Raw genomic sequence first — 21335 nt, forward strand, 5'->3', positions numbered from 1 at the left:
ACAGCTCAGTCATGAACATGCTTGCTGCCTAAGGATGAGGGTCTGAGACTGTATCCCTAGCACCCACATAGGTAACAGGCATGGTAGTGTGCACTTGTAACCCACAGCTTAGGAGACAGAGACAGGCAGGTGCTTAAGGCAAACTGGCTAGCTAGACAAGCCAAATCTGTGACCTGTGAGTTCAGTGAGAGACATTAGGTCGAAAACTGGAGAGAGGGATTGGAGAGATGGCTCAGTGGTTAAAGGCACCAGCTTGCAACACCTGATGGCCTGGGTTATATTCACCAACACCCACATCAAGCCAGGTGCATTAAATGTACTCTGAAGACAAATAGTTTGTGAATAAATGTGTAAGTCCATCTATGATCTATTTGCCTATGCTGTACCTTGACTACTAAAGCAGAAATACTTAAAAAACAGAATTTGCAAGAATGAACAAGTGTGCACAGAGCCAAGGAAATGAAGCAAATCATTTCTAAAAGACTGCAGATTTGTTTACTCTTTACAACCAATGGCCTTCCCCCACTTTCCTTTCCTGATTTTCATCACCTGCTCATGAAAGCCCCTGGGACCCTCCCGCCATGGCACTTCTTCCCGGGCTGTTAACAAAAAATAGGAAATGTCTTTAAGTGTTTGGTTCTGTTTTGTTCATTCTGCTGCTGACATTCTTTTCTGTGGGTTTACATTAATAAACCAGATTTGAAGAAAAGTGCCATAAGGTAAACATACATAATGTACATTTCTTTTACTAGCAGCTACATACAAGTACATAATTAATGATAGAGCATATGCACAAATGTTTACTGAGAATATCCCTGTCCAACCTTTAACCCTTGATAATCTCAAACATAAAAATGCCTCTTAAGCCATTAGAAAAGCACCCGTCCCTTGCCTGAGGTACACACCTTCAGGAATTTGGTGATGATGTCCATGTCCTTATGGTCGTCGCCTTTCCCTAAAGACTCGCCCAGAGCCTGGAGAAGGAACAATACTTCCACTGATTAACAGAAAAAATTAAAACAAAAATGGGTACGTGTGATCAGAAGAGCTCTTTGTTACATATACTGTTACAATTTTTCTTTTAAAATCTGTTGGAATTCTAGACAAGTTAGAAAAGAATCCAAAGCACTGATTTGCTATTCATCTATAAAACATGCAAACTTTGATGAAGCAAAAGATATGAAGGGCCAGGTATAGTGGCACACGCCTTTAATGCCAGAGGCAGAGGTAGGAGGATCACCATGAGTTCGAGGCCACCCGGAGAAAACACAGTGAATTCCAGGTCAGAGAAGGACAATGCCTATTAATGGAGCTAGGTAAAAATCAGATTGTGATGATGCTGGCACCACCCTGTGAATATATTATAAGCTACCCAATTGTACATTTAAAATAGCTAAATAATATGGCATGTGAATATCTCAATAAAGTTATTTTTTCAAAAAGCAAGGAAATACAAGAAAAGGAAAGAAGGGAGAAATGGACATGGAGGAGGGGCAGAGAAAAGAGAGAAGATGAGAGGAAGGAAAAGGAGGGAGGGAGACTGACTGACAAGTGATTGCCCATGCTACTTGTTTAAGTAAAATCTAGGGACCACCTAAGATAGATGATGGGGAGGAAGTACAACAAAATGACATCCTTCTCAACTAGGATTTCGTTCTTAAGATGGCTACAGGTGCAGGGCCAGAAACAAAAGGAAAGACAGCAGCAGATTAAAGAACCTTTGTCCAGCTATATTGTTTACATGCAACTAAACATAATTCAGTGTTGTTTTTTCATTAAGACCAGACATATTACCCACACTCAACACAGTGACAAAATCAAGCAATGAGATACTGCCACATATTGATAGAGATCGTAAGAACAAGCCTTCATATGCTGCTAGTAAGAGCCTATATTGCAAAAACTATTCCAGAAAGCCACTTAGACAAGCTAAACATGTACGTATAAACCTCATAAACCTGTTTCAGTTCACAGTGGTTATGCTTAAGAAGTCCTCACAAAGCTGTGTGGGATTAATAATCCAGCTGTGCTCCATTTTAAGAAACAAAAAGAACCAGGCATGGTGTCACACGCCTTTAATCTCAGCACCTGGGAGGCTGACATGGGAGGATAACCATGAGTTCAAGGCCAGCCTGAGCTACAGAATGAGTTTCAGGTCAGCCAGGGCTAGAGTGAGACCCTGCCTCAAAAATAAACAAACATAAAAAAGTAAAGTACATGAATGCCATAGTATGTAGCAATTAAGAGCAAAAGACTAAGTGTACCTAAAACATCAAGCATCTTAGAAAAAGAATGAAGTCGGGCTGGAGAGATGGCTTAGTGGTTAAGCGCTCGCCTGTGAAGCCTAAGGACTCCGGTTCGAGGCTTGATTCTCCAGGACCCACGTTAGCCAGATGCACAAGGGGGCGCACGCATCTGGAGTTCGTTTGCAGTGGCTGGAAGTCCTGGTGTGCCCATTCTCTCTCTCTCTCTCTCTCTCTCTCTCTCTCCCCCTCTTTCTGTCTCTGTCATTCTCAAATAAATAAATAAAAATGAACAAAAAAATTAAAAAAAAAAAGAATGAAGTGAAAAAATTAGGTAACACAAGACAATGCAAATCAAAAAAACCCACATAAAACACTGACATGAGACCAGCATAAAAACTAGATCACGCACATTCCAACAATTATTTTTCAAAGCAGGAAGACGAACAAGAAAGAGAAACAACTAGACATCAAACAAAAGGCCTGTCCGCTGACGAGAGAAGGTGGTGTGCTCGGCGGGGACAGGCTGGCAGCCGGGCTGGGCTGTGTGCAGAGATTACCTCTAACTCTTCAATGGTGGTGTTTTCTTCATGGACTTTCAAGTCATTCTGTGTGTCCTCCTCACCAGGTTCTTGACCACCCACAATTTCATTCAGGTACTGCTGGTCAATCTTATCCAGAGCTGCTTTCAGATCATTCCTCAATCCCTAAACAAGGTGGAAAAGAAGTATACTTGTTATGAAATTTCACTGAGGTTTCATCATGCTTTTTTTCATAAAGGTAAGAAAAATTCATTTTTACCTCCACAAAGAATAAGAGATTCGCAAAATTAGAGACTCAAATTAATTCATTAACTCTTACCAGCATATTTTTTTAAATGGCCAGTGTGAGGGTCAGAAAAAGAAAAGAGATAGGAGTAATAAATCCAACCAAGAATCCTCATAAAGACTGGTATTCTAACAAAGCTTAGTGAGAGTGACCAGCACTAAATTTCCCAGTTTACTTACATATCTAACTTCATTTCAACAACTCTGAACTACTAAACATTCTGAAACATCAATGGAGTAAACATGGCATCTCATCTATAGGCCAGACTCTCAACTTCACTTCTAATATGTGGTAATTCCACATCTGATGCATTTCTACTACATGACTAATTAAAGGGATGGAGAGATGGCTTAGGTCATTAGACTTTGCAGGCTAATGCCTTAAGTTTGACTCCCCAGTACCCATGTAAAGCCAAGTGCTGTGAGGTTTCGTCACAGAATCATGGCTATGACATAAAGAACAGGTGTAACAAGCAACTTGTGACCACGTGCAGCTCGGAATAACTATGAATGCAGTCCAACAATAAGTCTGTCAGGACATTATTAAACTTACCTGAAAAATTTTTGTAACTGGACTGTGCAGTAATTAAATGTATTTTGTCAATGAGGACATTATATCACAATGTCAAATGGTTGGACATGCCTGGCAGTAGATGAATGCAGAGGCCATTTAGGTTACAATTAGGTTGCTACTTACTAGTTCTAGGACAACTTACTTTTATGCTTTGGTTCCCTCATCTGTAAAAGGGAATAATACCATCTAATATTTGGAGTTGTCATGAGAACTATATTTTTTAATTTATTTAACATATGTTATATGCCAGGACTGTTCCAAAAGCCTTTCTAATATGGAGTCTCTTAAATGAGTCAATAAATGCACAGTATCCTTCTAATACCTACTGAAGTACAGTAGGCACTCAACAAATGTTAACTCACCATTTACTGCACTAGAAGCAAGCATCTGATCATTTTCAACCGTCCTTTGATAGTTGTAAAATAAAAATATCCAACTCAGGACACTTTTAAGAAGCATTGAGGACCTGCTATATAAAATGCACAGGGCCAGAGGTTCCCAAAAATTACCTACCCCTTTTAATTCTTACAACAGCACGATGAGCCAGAACTCACCAATCCCTTTATTTGACAAGTGAAAATTCTAAGTCTGTAGTACTTACAAGATTTGTCAGAGCTCACAGCACTATATTATAATCCAGGAACAGAATCCAGTCTTCAATAGCTATGCTCTTTCCTTAAAACCTCCAACAGACTGGTACTAGAGTGGACATACAAAAATAAAATAGAAGCCGGGCGTGGTGGCGCATGCTTTTAATCCCAGCACTCGGGAGGCAGAGGTAGGAGGGTTGCCGTGAGTCTGAGGCCACCCTGAGACTCCACAGTGAATCCCAGGTCAGCCTGGGCTAGAGTGAGACCCTACCTCAAAGCCTCCCTCCACCCCCCAAAAAGGGCCTTGCCCACCAGGAAGAGAAATAAATGCACAAAGTTCTAGCAGCCATGAAGTGCGCAGCAGAAGCTTCTCACGGGAGTGCGAAGAAGGAAGACGCGATCAGTGTCGCCTGGGTCTACAGCGCGCTTAGGAGACGTGCGTGTGCACTGCCAGCACAAGGTGAGGACAGAGCTTCCCCAAGCCCAGCACAGACAGCACAGAGCTGAGGGCTGTGAACACCACGGGGCTGCAACGGCAATGCTCAGAAGCGAAGGAGGAAAGGAGTTTGGTAACAAGTAAGAACAGCTGTCAAGATGCCCAGACTACCAAACACGCACACAGAGGCGCCTAGCCAGCGGCCGGCTTTTCTCACCACTCCAAATAAGACAGCAGGCCTGGGACTGAGCTGGACCAGCCAAGCAGTCTCCTGGCTCTCATTTCACTGTAGTCGCAGGAAAGGCCTCAAGCAAGAGTGCTCAGCGTGGCCCCAATTAATTAAACCACAGGAGGCTGCTTTAGTCACAATCAAAGTCACAATAATATATTATGTTATACCACCGAGTTCTAGGATGGCCACAGATAGCCATACCCATTTCTCAGTGACCAAGAAAACAAGTTGATAAGAAGTTAGTGAGGCTGGAGAACATCTGAACCCTATCATAACTGACATGCAGACTACATCACCAAAGCATAGTCTTACCCTTTTCAAGCGCCCAGATCACAAACTGAGCTATAACACAACCAGAGCTTCCAATGTAAAAGCTACAACTGGTAACGTTCTAGAAGAAATTATAATATATCTCTTCACGTCCTTGGCAGAGGCAAAAATGTTTTAAGGAGACCACAAAAACAAACCACCATAGAAGGAAAAGCAGGTAAATCAGACTTCATCAAAGTTTACTCCTGCTCAGCAAGACCCCATTAAGAGAGCAAGTAAGCCACAGCAAGAAGTCAGGAAGCATGTCTGCACACATGACAGGGCTCACACCCGGCACGTGTGCACACGGGATTAAGCACATCTGCACACATGGCAAGGGTCTACAGCTAACATATTTAAGGAACTTTTAAATTCATTAAAAGGTAAACAATACAACTGAAAAATGAACAGAACAAAAAAGGGAGCATTTAGGCAGCAGTACACTATGGATGTGGATAATGTTTGCCTAAAAAGCATAGACAGTTATTAGTCAGGCGTGGGATATCTTCCAGTGAGTTTCTAGCCAGGGGAGGCCCCTCATGCACCTAAAACATTGCAGGCTTTTGCCATGGCTCTTGGTTGCCCATCAGAACCAGATAAGACCCTAGTGCTGAAGACTCCACATGCTTTTACTACAGGTCACTGAGAAATCAAGCTGGACCTGAGCCGGAAGCTTCCATCTTGTTGAGTAGCTGTTAGGATGCTAGAGAAAGCTATCAAATGCAGCCTGTTGGGGAACAGAAGTCAGCAACAGTGGTAACCAGCAGTGGACCCTGCAAGCTTTATGGCTGGCAGCCAGGCCAAAGCTGTCAACTGGAACAATGGTGGCATGTCTGTTATAAGAGAAACCAACTAACCTCTGACTGGACTTGAGCCCCACTCCATGGGAGGGAAATCCTGCCTGGTACTGAAAACCTAGTCAAAAGCCTGGGGGTGGGAGGAGACTACTACTCTTTTCTGGGAAAATGTATATAATATGCCACCAAATCACCTTCTAAACACTTATGTTTACGCCCAGATGGTGGTGACCAGCAGGGTGACTCAAAATTCACCAAAATACTGAAAAGTGACAGTGGAATGCTTACCACTAAGGAAGACATCTCTATCACACATTCCAAGGCTCAGGGACCATTTCAGAAGAAGTGATGGAAAGAATGTAAACAGCAAAAGAAAGGTAAGAACTGTTTACAATCCAAACAAAGTGGCCTTGGAATTCACGACCTCACAGGATACTACCTACACAGGACCTGCATATTAGGAAGGGAAAATGATGCCATCAGAATAGAGACTAGTTGAAAAGAAAAAAGGATTCAGTGAAGAGAATACTGAGTGGGGTGTGGGAGGAAATTATGGTCATGGCATTGTATATATGTGTGTATATTTATGGAAGTTGTCAATAAAAAGTTAAAGATATAATAAAACACAATAAAAAGGAACAGAAGACTAAAAACCACCATGCAAAGAAAGGTAAGTATAAAAATGCTTATCACCTCTTATCGTCAGGGATGTGAAGAGTCACAAGATGCTATTACACGCATGAAAAACTTCAATTCAATTCAATTAAACTTAATCTAATGGTATCATATGCAGGGCTTTAGAAAAGTCTGGTACTTCTCATAAAGCCAAGCATACATCTACCCATCACTCAGCAACTCCACTTGTCAGTATTTCCTTAAAAGACAGAACACATTCACAAAAGAAGGGGAAACTCTGAATTAAGTGCCAATGAAAACGATGCTTTCCACAACATGGATGACACTAAAAAATGTAATACTGGACAAAGGAAACCACACACCCCCCCTCTAAATCTACCCATATGCAATACTAAAACAAGCCAGACTCAGTTCATGGTGGTATGCTGAAGGATGATGAGCAGGGGGAGATGTGGCACAGGCTCAGCGGGGCACTGGGAGCCCTCAGGGGTGCTAATGCCCTCATCTGTGCAAGGTAACGTAGCGTGCTTACACGTGTTTGTCAAAGTGAGTTCAATTTTATGCATAAATCACACTTTAAAAAACTGAGGTTACCTCCAACACCAGTAATACGACAGCTCTAGTTTCCCATCTTTGCTTTACCAGTTAGTCAGACTCCATTCTTCATAGTGGACACGACACAGCGTGACTGCTTTGATTCCACTTCTTACCTTGTTAACTTCCGGTGTGAGAATCTCTATTTTTCTTAAGCGCTGGAAAGCATCATAATCAGTCTCTCCAAACAGTCTAATTGGTTCTCCTCTTTCTCTCAATCTTCTGATAACCTACAAAGAGAAACAAATACCTGGAAAACTTTTTGAAAGAGAAAAAAAGCTAAACATCTCAAAACAATTAAAATCAAAACCTAGGTTTAGTAATTCTAATTATCCAAATATATGTTTCTCAGTGAAATATAAAATCCTTCAAATATGTTTAATCATCTGTCTCAATTATGCTGACAAAGGTAGCTGTGAATGAAAGAAAATACTATAGATAAAACTCTTGATTCAAATGTCACTGCTATAAATTTTATTACTGAATAGCTCCTACCAAGTAATTGGGACATATGAATCTACAAGTTAAATCTAAAACAAGCCATTAATGTAGGCCAACCAGCTTTTGTTAACACACACACACAAACACACCCTTTGTCAGAGAACATAAGAAAAGGAATATACTCTTGGTCCTCATTTTAAGCAAATATGATTTAGTCCTCTCAAAAAGAAAATCAAGACAACAGGAATTCCTTATGCTAATACATACTTTAGGTGACCAGAAGATTTGTTTTGAAATACAGATGCAAAGCTCAGCAGTGGGGCTAGGGAGATGGCTCAGTAGACAGAGAGCTTGCCACACAAGCATGAGACCCTGAGTTCAGATCCAGCACCCATGGAAAAGACCAGTGTGGGGATGTGCACCCACTCCAGCACTGGAGAGACAGAGATAGGAGGGTCCATAATTTGAAGTTTTTATGTCACATGAATACCTTAAAAAATAGTTCATATAGACCAAGGTATGGGAAAACACTACAGCTAGGATTATTAACTGACATATCATGTTTAACATCTATGAAGTTATTTAGCAATACTCGTTTAAAAAAAAAGACATTAAAAATATACAAAGTTTCTGCCCTAGAAATCACCTCTAGAAACTTTTCCAAAGGAAATAACCTTAATGATGTGTGCAATAGTATCTCATCAAGATGGTCAATTACTACCCTTCATATAAGAAAATGCTGAAGCACTTTAAATGACCATTAAGAAAGAAATGGTTTTTAAAATATTATGGTAATAAACCCAGAACTTAGGAGGGGGAGGCAGGAAAACTGGGAATTCAAGTCCAGCCTGGGCTATATGACATCTTCTCAAAAAACAAATCATAAAGGAAAAAAGAAGAAAAAAAATAGTATAAGCATATTATGAGAAGTTATATAGCAACTAAAATTTTTGTAGCTCTGAGCTGACATGGCTCGGGGAAAAGTGCTTGTCACACAAGCATGAAGACCCAAGTTCAGATCCCCAGTGCCCATGTAAAAGGCTGGGCATGGTGTTACATATCTGTAATTGGAGACAATGGAATTCCCCAGAATGTCTGGCTGCCTTGTCTAGCAAAATCAGTTGTCTCTAGGTTCAGTGAGACCCGGCACCTAAATAAAGTGAAGAGCAATGGAGAAAGAACCTTGACATCAACCTCTGGCCTCCAGAGACACATACACCCCACATGTGCACCCATATGCATGCAAACATGCACAGACATTACACACACAAGCAGTAAAAGCATAACTCTAAAATTAGGAAGATATCTGTGTTGGTTTGATTCAGGTGCCCCCATAAACTTAAGTGTTCTGAATGCTAGGTTCCAAGTTGATGGAGATTTGGGAATTAACATCCTCTGGAGGCGGTGTATTGTTGGGGGTGGGCTTATGGCCTTGCCAGTGTTGGACACACTCTCCTGTTGCTATTGTCCACCTTATCTTGGCCAGAGGGTGATGTCCACTCTCTGTTCATGCCATTGTTTTTCTCTGCCATTATGGAGCTTCCCCTTGAGCCTACAAGCCAATATAAACCTTTTTCCCATAAGCTGCTCTTGGTTGGGTGATTTATACCAGCAATGTGAACCTGACTGCAACAGTAAAATGGTATCGAGGAGTGGGGTTTCTGCTAGACACCTGACTGTGTGCTTTGGCCTTTTGGAGCTGATTTTCTTTTTTTTTTTCTCTCTCAATTTTTATTAACATTTTCCATGATTATAAAAAGTATCCCATGGTAGCCGGGAGTGGTGGTGCACGCCTTTAATCCCAGCACTTGGGAGGCAGAGGTAGGAGGATTGCCAGGAGTTCAAGGCCATCCTGAGACTAGAGTTAACTCCAGGTCAGCCTGGACCAGAGTGAGACCCTACCTTGAAAAACCAAAAAAAAAAAAAAAAAAAAAAGTATCCCATGGTAATACCCCCCCCCCTTTCCCCTTTGAAATTCCATTCTCCATCATATCCCTTCCCCACTGGAGCTGACTTTCAAGAGGAACGTGGAAGGATTTGAAACCTTGGTCTAAGAGACACCTTGCAGTGCTGTAAGTACAGCTTGATGGACTATTCTGGTCAGAATTGAAAGACCTGAATGCAGTAAGAACTATGGACTGTGAGGTTTGGCTTGTGAGGGTGAGAAAGAGCTTTCCTTGGACCAGGCTAGTAATTTGTGTGAGAAGCTTGTTGTTATGCCCATGTCCTGAGAAGTTGTGGAGGGTTTCTTTGTGTAGAAATGAACTGGTGTGAGCAGAGGGATATGGCACAGAAAAAAATGAAATCTTTAGGCCTAAACTGCTGCCCACTCGCCTGCAAACTGCTTGAGAGATAAACCTGCACTGGGGCAACAGGAAGAATGTAGACTCTTTTGAAGGGGCCTGAGTGCTCAAGGAGTGTCCTGTTCTTCAAAGTTTGCTTTATTCCCCCTGGATTAACAAATTGGCACCCTACCTGGTACTGTGGACTATAAGAAATGCAGGAAAAAGAAAGTCATTGTGTTTGCAATGTGGTCTTGTGTTTTGGAAAGGGCCATGGGCAGTGTGAAGCAGGTGTGCTGAATGTCTGCATGGAGACCCCATGGGGCCATGAAGATGAAGCCTGGCTTGCAGTGGAGACCCAGTGGAGATTCTGAGACCACGAGATTACTGCCGAGGAGAGCTGCCAGGGTACAAGATCCTGGACTGTGGGGATGTATGAACATCATTGGGATTAGTAAAAACTATGGGGACTTTTAAAGACGGACTAAATGCATTGCGTTTTACATCAGTTTATGGGGGCAATGGGTGGAATGTGGTGGTGTCCCCCATAAACTTAGGTGTTCTGAATGCTAGGTTCCCAGCTCATGGAGATTTGGGAATTAATACCTCCTGGAGGCAGTGTACTGCTGGGGGCAGGCTTATGGGTGTTAAAGCCAGTTTCCCCATGCCAGTGTTTGGCACACTCTCCTGTTGCTACTGTCCACCTTATGTTGGCCAGGGGGTGATGTCCACTGTCTGCTCGTGCCATCGTTTTCCCTGCCATTATGGAGCTTCCCCTGGAGCCTGTAAGCCAAAATAAATCTCCTTTTCCCACAAGCTGCTCTTGGTTGGGCATTTCTACCAGCAATGCAAATGTGACTTTAATAGTATTTTTAATGTGAAAGATTTACCATAAAGAAGAGGTCAAACAGCAAAACAGAATTATATGAAACAATCTAAACAAATAATAACTGAAGTAATATTATTTAAAACGCATTAATTTATGCTTTAGAATGTTTGTGTTTATTATGTAAAATTTATAATACATGGGTGGAGAAATGGCTCAGTGGTTACAAAGCCTGACGTTCTGAGTTCAATTCCCCAGTACCAACAAAAAGCCAAATGTACAAATTGGCGCATGCATCTGGAGTTCATATGCAGCGGCAAGAGGCCTTAGCATGCCCATTCTCTCTCTCACTCTCTGTTTGCAAATAAATAAAAAATTGTTTTAAAAGTTCACAACAGCCAACAGTGGTGGCACACACCTTTAATCCCAGCACTTGGGAGGCAGAGATAGGAGGACTGCCATGAGTTCAAGGCCACCCTGAGACTACACAGTGAACTCCAGGTCCCCCTCTAGAGTGAGCCCCTACCTCGGAAAACAAACAACAACAAAAGTTCCCAACAGAGCTGGAGAGATGGCTCAGTGGTTAAAGGTGCTTGCTTATGAAGCCTAAGGACCCAGGTTCGATTCCTCAGCACCCACATAAGCCAGCCAGATGATGCACAAGGTGGAACATGTGTCTAGAGTTCATATGCAATGGCTAGAGGCCCTGGCATGCCTGTTCTCTCCCTCCCTCTCTCTGTCTCTCAAATAAATATTAAATTTTTTTCTTACTACACAAAATACAGAAGGGTAACATGATTAAGAGAAAAAGCATAGATCTAGAACATTGTGAAGAAAACTGTATAGCTGCATATGATTTTGAGGTCAGTAGGTCATGCTTTTGGAAAATAACACAGAGCTTATAGAAGTACAGTGCAGATTTTTCTTCTGATCTACACAGTTCCCACACAGAAACTTACCTCTTGTCTAGAAAGCGTCATAGGTAGTTTTTCCTCTGCCAGTTCAAGTTCTAACACCGGATTCGATGAGGTTAGTGGCTTCTGGTCCTCCTCCTTGGGCTGTATCTACATTAATAGTCAAAGGAACTGGAACTTAGTTTTTAAAATAAGGTTAATGTTTATCATTCTATCACCTTAGCTAGTCACAGGAATTCAGCATACTGAAGGCTGTCATGAATGCTGTTCCTCTGAGGAAGACGCACTGGCTGTGCATGCGTTAACGAGCTCGTCAGACATGCTCAGCTCAGGAGGAGCACAAGGACAAGCACGCACGGAGAGGAGCGCGGAAAGAGAGGCCTACGCTTACTTTCTAAGCATGTCAACAAGTGTTTCTCCACACCTAGAGGCTGAAAGCATCTTAAATTATAGAATGGCAATTGAAATGTAACTATGAGGAAGAGGTCTAAGATTGGTTGTAAGATCTCTTTTGTCAGCTGGCATCCAAGTAACAAGCAGCGTGTCCACAAACTGCTTTTGCTTCACTGCCTTTCTGAATGCAAGAACCACCTTTCATGTCACTGAAACAGCCACGCAAAGCAAAACTACTATGACACTAACTGCTTTGCTACCGTAAGAAAAAGTTGAAAAGTTTCAAATTTGGAGAAAAGTCAGAAGACTAAACTCTGGTGAGTGATTCTTACTCCAGGTCAAGCCTGAGTAAGGTTAGACAATGTTGGGCAAGCCAAACTGATCGTTCTTCTTTCTGAATACCTACTCAATTTTAATTTCATAAACAAGAAGCAAATGAAATCAGGATCTTTATGAGAAATGACCAAAATACAAATATAAATGTTAAAAGTTTATCTTTTAAAAATGCTTTTCTAGTAGCATGCCTGTAATGGCAGTATTTGGGAGGCTGACGTAGGAAGATCACCAAGGGTTCAAGCCAGCCAGGACTATAGAAAGAAAGAACTCCTGGTCAGCCTAGGCTACTGTGAGACCCTGCTTCAAAAAACAAGCAAACAAACAAAGAGCAAAAATATTTTCCTTTAATCCTTGCCCTCTCACAACAGTACGAAAGAAAGCCAAATGCATATACATACCACTTGCATTCCTCATGCTTCCTTCTAGAAATGCTATGCCACATAAATTCATTTCCAGAACTTTCTCCATTACATGCACAGGAGTATTATTTTATATTTTTGTTTCACAAGCAAAAAAAATGATTTCAGATATATGACCAAGCATATTTCAGCAGAACATCCTACCTGTCAGTTTAAGTTACTAAACTGGATAGGTCTTCTTTTAAAGCAATTGGAATAGAACTTCTCCACCTTATAACCTTTAAACCCTCCCAATAAAAACACCAAAAGATTATCAGCTAGGTACTTTCAAAGACAGCTTCAGTCATGCCTTTAAAGCATACGTCTTTTAACAAGTCATTCACTTTAAAACAGTATTTCAAATTTATTTTTCTAAACAATAGACTATGTAGTAGCTGAACTATCGCCCTATATTATACAGAAGCGCATGTGTGTAAGGTACTGCATTTCAGGCAGAAGAGTACACTCAGGGCCCAAAAGGAATTATCTATCAGCAATGCCAACATAAAACATAAAGCCAGCAGCTCAAAATATTCAGGAGAAAGCAGGGACATACCACTGCTAACATCATTATTGCTGATTATGTCTTGAAATCTTTCAAAAGAGACTATTTTATTGGGAGGGGTAGAGGAGAGAATGGAGATGGGGACAAAAATAAGTCAGTATCAGAACCAGGACTTAAAAAAAAAACAAGCTTTGCTCTCAAGCCAGTTCATGCTGTCCACAGAAAGCCAAACCATTCCAAGCCAAAAGTCATGCATGTGTTTTCCTGAATTCAAGATCTTTATTTGTTAAAAGAGCAAAAACAAAAACAAAACAAAACAAAAAAAAACTCATACCTCTCCAGATGGCTTCTCATTTAAAGGCTAATGTACAACATTGATAAATTGAACAGAGATAAATAATTTTGTCATTTAACAATATCTACATAAATTCAAACTCACAAGTACACAATTGAACATAAAAGCTGGGATTCACACCTTGTAGCCACATCTTTCAAAATATGCTTCCTCTTCTTTTTTTGCAAGTTCACTTCGCTTGAAATACTTTTTATTTTCCTATTAAAGAAAAAATGTTCTAAGTGGTTATTATATCCTTGGGAAACATTTTATGTTCCATAATGTGGTAGTTTGAATAAATGCCTCCCCCCCCCCCCAACAGGTTCAGTTTATTAAAACTTCTTGGATTTCCAGCCACCTGGCTGGAGGAGGTGTTATGGTGGTCAAGCCCTAAAGGGTAGGGGTGGGTTTGAAATTCCAGTCTAAAGATATGCAAAGTGCCCGGAGTCCCTGAAGTGTGCTTGTCTGTGGTGTGGTTTTAGGGATTTGGCTTGTGGCTTTCTTGCTCTCTCTGCTTGGACCTGTGAAAGGAGGCCAACTTCTGCCATTATGGAACTTCCTCCATAACTGTGCCTGATCTGGAAGTTCATCTCACTGACCTGGAAACTGTCTGTTACACATACTTATCAAGTGCTCTTGGAAACCTTTTGAGAACACTCCAGGTTTTCAAAGCTTTGGTAATGTACTTTTTTTTTTAAGTTTATTTTTTGGGTTTTTTTGTTTGTTTGTTTTTTAAATATTTTTTTAAGTTTTTTATTTATTTATTTGAGAGCGACAGACACAGAGAGAAAGACAGATAGAGGGAGAGAGAGAGAATGGGCGCACCAGGGCTTCCAGCCTCTGCAAACAAACTCCAGACGCATGCGCCCCCTTGTGCATCTGGCTAACGTGGGACCTGGGGAACTGAGCCTCGAACCGGGGTCCTTAGGCTTCACAGGCAAGTGCTTAACCGCTAAGCCATCTCTCCAGCCCTGTTTGTTTGTTTTTTAAGGTAGGGTCTCACTCTAGCCCAGGCTGACCTGGAATTCACTATGTAGTCTCAGGGTAGCCTCGAACTCATGGTGATCCTCCTACCTCTGCCTCCCAAGTGCTGGGATTAAAGGCATGTGCCACCACGCCCGGCTGGTAATGTACTTTTAGTCACAGAGATAATCACACTGAGTCCCCACATAGATGTCACCCTGTGAAAAACACTGAAATGTTTTTTCTGAGCTATCATTTAAAAAGAACTGTCCAATAGAAAGAATAAACCAACAGTACTTTCAAATTTCCTATTTTTAATTCAATCTTATGTCTGAATTCAAAGGCAATTTCTGCAGATTCATTATAAGCCACATAAAATGATATTCTTTATTTTCTCCTAACTAAAAACAAATACATATTATGACATAGTTTGTGTTTATAACAAGAGATCTCTGAGAAGGTGTCTAAATTCTTTCCTTGACACAGAATCTTGATTTTTTTTAAATTTTTTTGTTTATTTTTATCTATTTATTTAAAAGTGACAGACAGAAAAAGAGGCAGATAGAGAGAGAGGGAGAGAGGGAGAGAATGGGTGCGCCAGGGCCTCCAGCCACTGCAAACGAACTCCAGACCTGTGTGCCCCCTTCTGCATCTGGCTGACATTGGTCCCAGGGAATCGAGCCTTGAACTGGGGTCCTTAGGCTTCACAGGTAAGTGCTTAACTGCTAAGCCATCTTTCCAGCCCTATACAATTTTTTTTTAACTGAGTCTTGCTGTACACCCCAAGCTAGCCTTGAATTTGCTATATAGCCCAGGATGGCCTCAATCTCAAGATCTTTCTGTCTCAGGATTATAGTTAATGTGCCACCATGTTTAACCAAAATAACAGTTTTGTTTTTGGTTTTTCTTTTTTACAATATATTCACTGACTTAGTACACATTTACCTATATTTACCTATCACATACCAAACACAGCTTTATAAATAAGATATAAAAGTGAAATGTTACCTAAGGTAAGGAATTGATGGTGACCTCAAATACAAACCTATCATGAGAAAAGTCTGGGCAAATAATCTGAATTTAGAGGTAAGGAAGTTGAGAACTGGATAGGTTAGGTGACATTCCAAGAATGTAATAAGCCTGCTGAGTAACAAAATTAGAACTGGAATGCTGTTCCTTAACTCCATTATACTGATTTATTCCTCCAAGCTTTAGTTTTTCACTCTCAAACTTCAGCCTGTTAAATTACTGTTTGACTATGTAATATAGAGCTGTCATCCTTCAAGTAAGCAAGCTGGCAAACACATTCCAGTGCCCTCCCAGAAAGGGCTGATACACAGGACGACAAAGGATGGCTAAGTGGGAGACAAGGTCCGATTATGTTATTTTTAACTACCATGTCTCAATTCAAGTGAACACACCTAACAAAAATTAAGCCTAGAATCTCCTGAAATGTCCACAGACTCTTGGGAGACCCTACCTACATACTGCTTTACAGACACAGACAGACACAGACACACACACACACACAGCTTCTCTCTTTCCCTCCCTCAAGTAAGTAACTATTTTTAAATGGCATAGGTGTGTGGGGAGAGAGAGATGGCTCAGCTTGTTTGCAAAACCTAAGGGACTAGGTTTGATTCCCTAATACCCAAGAAAGCCAGATGTACAAGGTGGCACATGCATCTGGAGTTCATTTGCAGTGGCTGGAGGCCCTGGTGTACCCATTCCCTCTCTCTGCCTCCTCCTCTCGCCTCAAATAAATAGATAAAATTGTTAAAAATGGCATGAAAGAGAATAAAAGGGAAGATGAAGGGTTGTAGCAGGAAGGAGGGGAGGGGAACATCTTTTAAAGAATGAAAATAAGTTTTGAAGAGTTTGAAGTTATTCACCAAATGGTAAGGCACACCCACCCACACCCACACATAAATGCAACTTAAAGAGAGAGATACAATGCCTTGCAAAGTGAAAGAAATCAGTGTCAGATGAGTTCTGGTGGATAGGCCATATATAGGCCTCATCAGTGAACTTCAGAGGACAAGAAAAATTCCAGAATGAATGAATGGGAGGGAGGGGGTTGGCAGAAAACATAGCAAGTAATTCCATTTATATAAAATTCTAGAAAATGCAATCTAAAGTAAGCCCAAGTAGATCAGTGCATGGAGGGGTAAGAAAGGATTACAAAGACATGTAAGAGGGCTAGAGAGATGACTCATCAGTTAAAGGTGCCTGCTTGCAAAGCCTGCCACTAGAGGTCTGATTCCCCCCAGCGCCCATGTGGCGCCAGATGCTAAGTGGTTCACATGTCTGGAGTTTGTGTAGCAGCAGGGGCTCTGGTGTGCCCCTTCTCCTTCTCCTTCTCCCCCCCCCCTCCCCCCCTCTCTCTCCAATAAATAAATAAGCCTTTGGGTGACAAAGCTAGGTTCAAAATTCCAACCAGGCATGGGAGCATGCACCTTTAATCACAACACTCAAGAGGCAGAGATAGGAGGGTCACTGTGAGAGCCAAGTCAGCCTAAGCTAGAGTGAGACCCTAACTCAAAGAAAGAAATCCCCAAATTGTACACTTTAAATATATACAGTTTATTGCAAATTAAAACAACCTTAAAAGTACAATTCCATGAACAAGGACTGAAAGGCTGGAGGACAGAAGGATGTAAGAGGGACAGTGACAGAGGGAATGACTGAGGGGAAAGAGAGAAGGAAAAGAAATAATGGGAAGAGAAGAAGTCGTGGTGGTGGTATCATTTTAAGCACTGTCGGGCTTTAAGACTTAGCAGAGGTCTGGAGTGATTGCTTAGCAATTAAAGCACTTGCCTGTGAAGCCTGACGACCCAGGCTGGATTCCCCAATACCATGTAAGCAAGATACACAAGGTGGTACATGCATCTGGAATTCCTTTGCAGTGGATGGAGGCCCTGGCGCATCCATTCTCTCTCCCTCCCTCCCCTCAAATTAATTAATTATGTTTTTAAAAGGCTTAACAGACTGCTACCATTATGAAGAGCGTCAGCAGCCCCACAACAAGCCACACTTTCACCATGTGACTTTTAGCAAACACGCCAACCTTGCAAAGGAAAGGAAACACACTGTCAGTAAATACTGAACAGGATAACCACATGGAAAATAACAAACTATAACCCTTACTTGTTTTGTTATTTTTATTTATTTTGGTTTCTTGAGGTAGGGTCTCTCTAGCTCAGATTGACCTTTAATTCAGTATGTAGTCTCAGGTGGGCCTCAAACTCCCAGCAATCCTCCTACCTCTGCCCCCAAGTGCTGGGATTAAAGGTGTGCGCCACCAAACACAGGAGGAAGAGAGAGAGAATGCACAGGCTAAGGTCTCCAGCCACTGCAAAAGAACTCCAAACACATGTGCCATCTTGTGCATCTGGCCCTATGTGGGTACTGGGAAATCAAACTTTGCAGGCAAGCACCCTAACCACTGAGATAACTCTCCAGCTCCCTCTGCATTTTTTTAAATGCCCGTTGTTTTTTTTTTTTTTTTAATAAAAGACTATAAAGTTTTAGAAGATATCTTTGCAATGTACTCGAGTAAATGTCTAGGAGTGGAATAGATGGATCATATAGTAAATGACTGCGTGACTTTTAAGAAAGTGGCAAACTGTTTTCTGATTGTACTATTTTATGTCCCCACACAGGCCACAAAAAAGGAAACCATAAAAAATTGACAAATTGGAACAAGGTGTGGTGATACATGCCTAATGCTTGGGGAAAGAAAGTCAAATTGTTTATGCTAATTCAATTTTCAAGTGCTTGAATTTTAATGTTTGTTATTAAAAATATACTAGCAATCCTATCAAACAAGTTACACGTTCGTTCTACTTGTGCTGATTAATAGAGCAGGTGTTGAAGTTATCAAGACCAAGGTTCAAATCCACACTCTCCCCACTACCTGTGATGCCCCAGAACATCATGTACCTTTTCTTGCTTCAGGCTCCTCATCTCTAGATGAGAAACAGTACCTTTATGGGAGTGGGACAAATTAAATGAGCTGTCTCACACGGGACATACTGCATGATATGCAAAAGGTTATTTTCGATAGAAATTATCAACTTCAGGAAAAAAAAAAGTATTTATTTGAAAGAAATAAAACAGAACTGCCATGGCCTCCCGCCACTGTAAAAGAACTCCAGACACATTTGCCACTGTGCACCTGACTTGTTATGTGGGCACTGGGGAATTCAATCCAGGGCATCAGACTTTACAAGCAAGTGCCCTTAACCGCTGAGCCATCTCTCCTGTCCTGGTTTTTGTTGTTTTATTGCTGTTTTGTTTGTGGCAGGTTCTCACTATGTAGCTCAGGCTGTCCCTGACCTCTTACCCTCCTGCCTTTTTTCACTGAATACCATTACGTCATGAACAAACACTGATCAAAAAATAGCTACTCAAGCCGGGCATGTTGGCGCACACCTTTAATGCCAGCACTTGGGAGGCAGAGGTAGGAGGATTCCCGTGAGTTCAAGGCTGCCCTGAGACTACATAGTGAATTCCAGGTTAGCCTGAGCAAGACTCTACCTCAGAATATAAAATTTTTTTTTAATGACTCATGTTTGTATATGTCAGACAACATCATCCCCCAAACTGAGCACAGTGAGTCTATCACCTCAGGTAAACAACTGATGGTATTTGTAATTTATGATGAAATCCCAGCTTTCAAGCATAAATTCCAAGTGTGGGAAGGGCTGGGAAGATGGCTTATTGGTAAAAGATGCTGGCCCAGGTTCGATTCCCCAGTATCCATGTGAAGCCAGATACACAAAATGAACCATGCATCTGGAGTTTGTTTGCTGTGGCAAGAGGCCACGGCACACCCATATTCACAGACATACACATTCATATTCTCTCTCTCCCTCTCTCTCTCTCTCTCTCTCTCTCTCTCTCTCTCTCTCAGATAAATAAAAATTGGCCTGTAGAAATGGCTCACTGGTTCAAGTCTGGAGCTTATTTGTAGCAGCAGGAGGTCCTAACATTCTGTCATTCTCTTTCTCAAAACAAGTAAGTAAATAAATCAAAGAGCAGGAAATCTGGACCTGTCATCAAGAACTTGACAGTTTACACAAACCTCATGAGATCAGTGGATATTAAAATAACGTCTGGGGCTGGAGAGATGGCTTCGCGGTTAAGCGCTTGCCTGTGAAGCCTAAGGACCCCGGTTCGAGGCTCGGTTCCCCAGGTCCCACGTTAGCCAGATGCACAAGGGGGCGCACGCGTCTGGAGTTCGTTTGCAGAGGCTGGAAGCCCTGGCGCGCCCATTCCCTCTCTCTCCCTCTATCTGTCTTTCTCTCTCTGTCTGTCACTCTCAAATAAATAAATAAAAATAAATAAATAAATAAATAAAATAAAATAACGTCTGTTTAAAATAATGTGAAATAAACTGTCAGTAGTTGGGATACTTATGTAACTTGGTAAAGCAAAACTTCCTAAATGATCACTGGATATATCAATATTTTACAGTTTCTCTAACGTTTAATTTGGTAAACACTAAGAAACTTCACACATAAAAACTCTGGGAGTCTTAGTAACTTTAAGAGTGTAAAGGGATCCTGAGACAAATTAAAAAAAAAATCAACTCTGAAACTTGATGACCTAGTTTTACTCAATGAACTAATGGAAATCAACTTAAGGACAAGAGGTTCTTCTGCCTACTGTTTTAGCACCTCCCCAAAAGTCCTAGCTTTCTCGTGCACGAAATGAGGACTATAAAGTGTGTATGGATTGGGTGGAGAGAGAAAGAAAAGACTGAATTTTACCAATACAGAGAATTTGGGAAGAAAAGGTTTCGAGCCTGCCTTGTTTCACCTGGGCACAAATCCCTGGTGAGATGACAGAGTTCACTATCAAAACAACTAGGGCAGATTAAAATGGAAAGCATTTGCAGACAGATGCGAGTGGGTGCGGGGTGACGGGTAAACCGCGGGGCAGCGGCCGGCCTGGGCGTCCCTTTCCCCTCGCTGCCCCGCGGCCCCACGGCCTCCTCCACCGCCGAGGCGCGCCCCCAGGACCCTTACCACCAACAGGTTCCTGTCCTCCACCAGCTGCCGCTTCCGAAGAATCTCTGATTTCAGAATGTCCATCTTCTCTGCGGGCGAGCGTCGCTCAGGTTCCCTCCTCAGCTGCTCACACTGGCCTCACTCGGCCAGCCGGGCCATACCTGCTGGCTACCACCAGCCCATCTATCCCAAAACAACTGACGGGGGCCACTTCCGGCGGAAGCTGCGGCGAACGAGAGGAGGGAAAAGAGCGTCCCGCGGAACTGTTGCTGGTGAAGCCGCTGTGGGTTACCACCCCCTAGTGGCGCCCTCCGGGAGCACACCTGCACTATCCCTCCAAATCGTTACTGTACCTGTTTGCATCTACTAGTTTCAACCTTGTAAATAAAATACCTCCTACATATTAAGACAAGATCTTTTCTATGCTTGAAGATCGTATTAGAGTTTATCATAGCACTTTTTTCCAAGAGAATTAATGTACTAGCCAAAAAAAGAATGACCTGAATAACACTCACTTAGAAAGTTAATATTCCTTACTGGTCTGTTAACTGTCCTGTAAAGTTAACTATTGTGATCATCTTTATTTATTTGAGACTGAGAGAAAGAGGCAGAGATAGAAAGAGATAGAGAAAGACAGATATGAGAGAGAGATGGAGAGAATGAGCACACTGGGGTCTCCATCTGCTGCAGC

The 21335-nt window shown here is 41.8% G+C and overlaps 1 protein-coding gene across 4 annotated transcripts in view; it reads right to left on the bottom strand.

Moving 5' to 3' along the window:
- The window catches only part of Prpf18 (pre-mRNA processing factor 18), a 42235-nt gene extending 21395 nt beyond the window's left edge, over positions 1 to 20840 (bottom strand). For 2 of the 4 annotated variants that reach the window (XM_045135279.1, XM_045135280.1), the window contains exons 1-7: positions 20663 to 20840; positions 13809 to 13886; positions 13668 to 13694; positions 11747 to 11851; positions 7355 to 7468; positions 2804 to 2950; positions 906 to 974 (exon numbers count right to left, since the gene is read on the bottom strand). In XM_045135279.1, coding sequence (XP_044991214.1) covers positions 906 to 974; positions 2804 to 2950; positions 7355 to 7468; positions 11747 to 11851; positions 13668 to 13694; positions 13809 to 13886; positions 20663 to 20728 — 606 coding nt within the window. In that variant the 5' untranslated portion in view covers positions 20729 to 20840. The remainder of the gene's footprint in view (positions 1 to 905; positions 975 to 2803; positions 2951 to 7354; positions 7469 to 11746; positions 11852 to 13667; positions 13695 to 13808; positions 13887 to 20662) is intronic. The other 2 variants (XM_045135281.1, XM_004662368.2) reach the window with 1 other exon arrangement.
- Between the last annotated feature and the right edge of the window lie 495 nt (positions 20841 to 21335).

The sequence above is a fragment of the Jaculus jaculus genome, chromosome 15 (genome assembly GCF_020740685.1).
Source record: "Jaculus jaculus isolate mJacJac1 chromosome 15, mJacJac1.mat.Y.cur, whole genome shotgun sequence".
Taxonomy (NCBI): Eukaryota; Metazoa; Chordata; class Mammalia; order Rodentia; family Dipodidae; genus Jaculus; species Jaculus jaculus.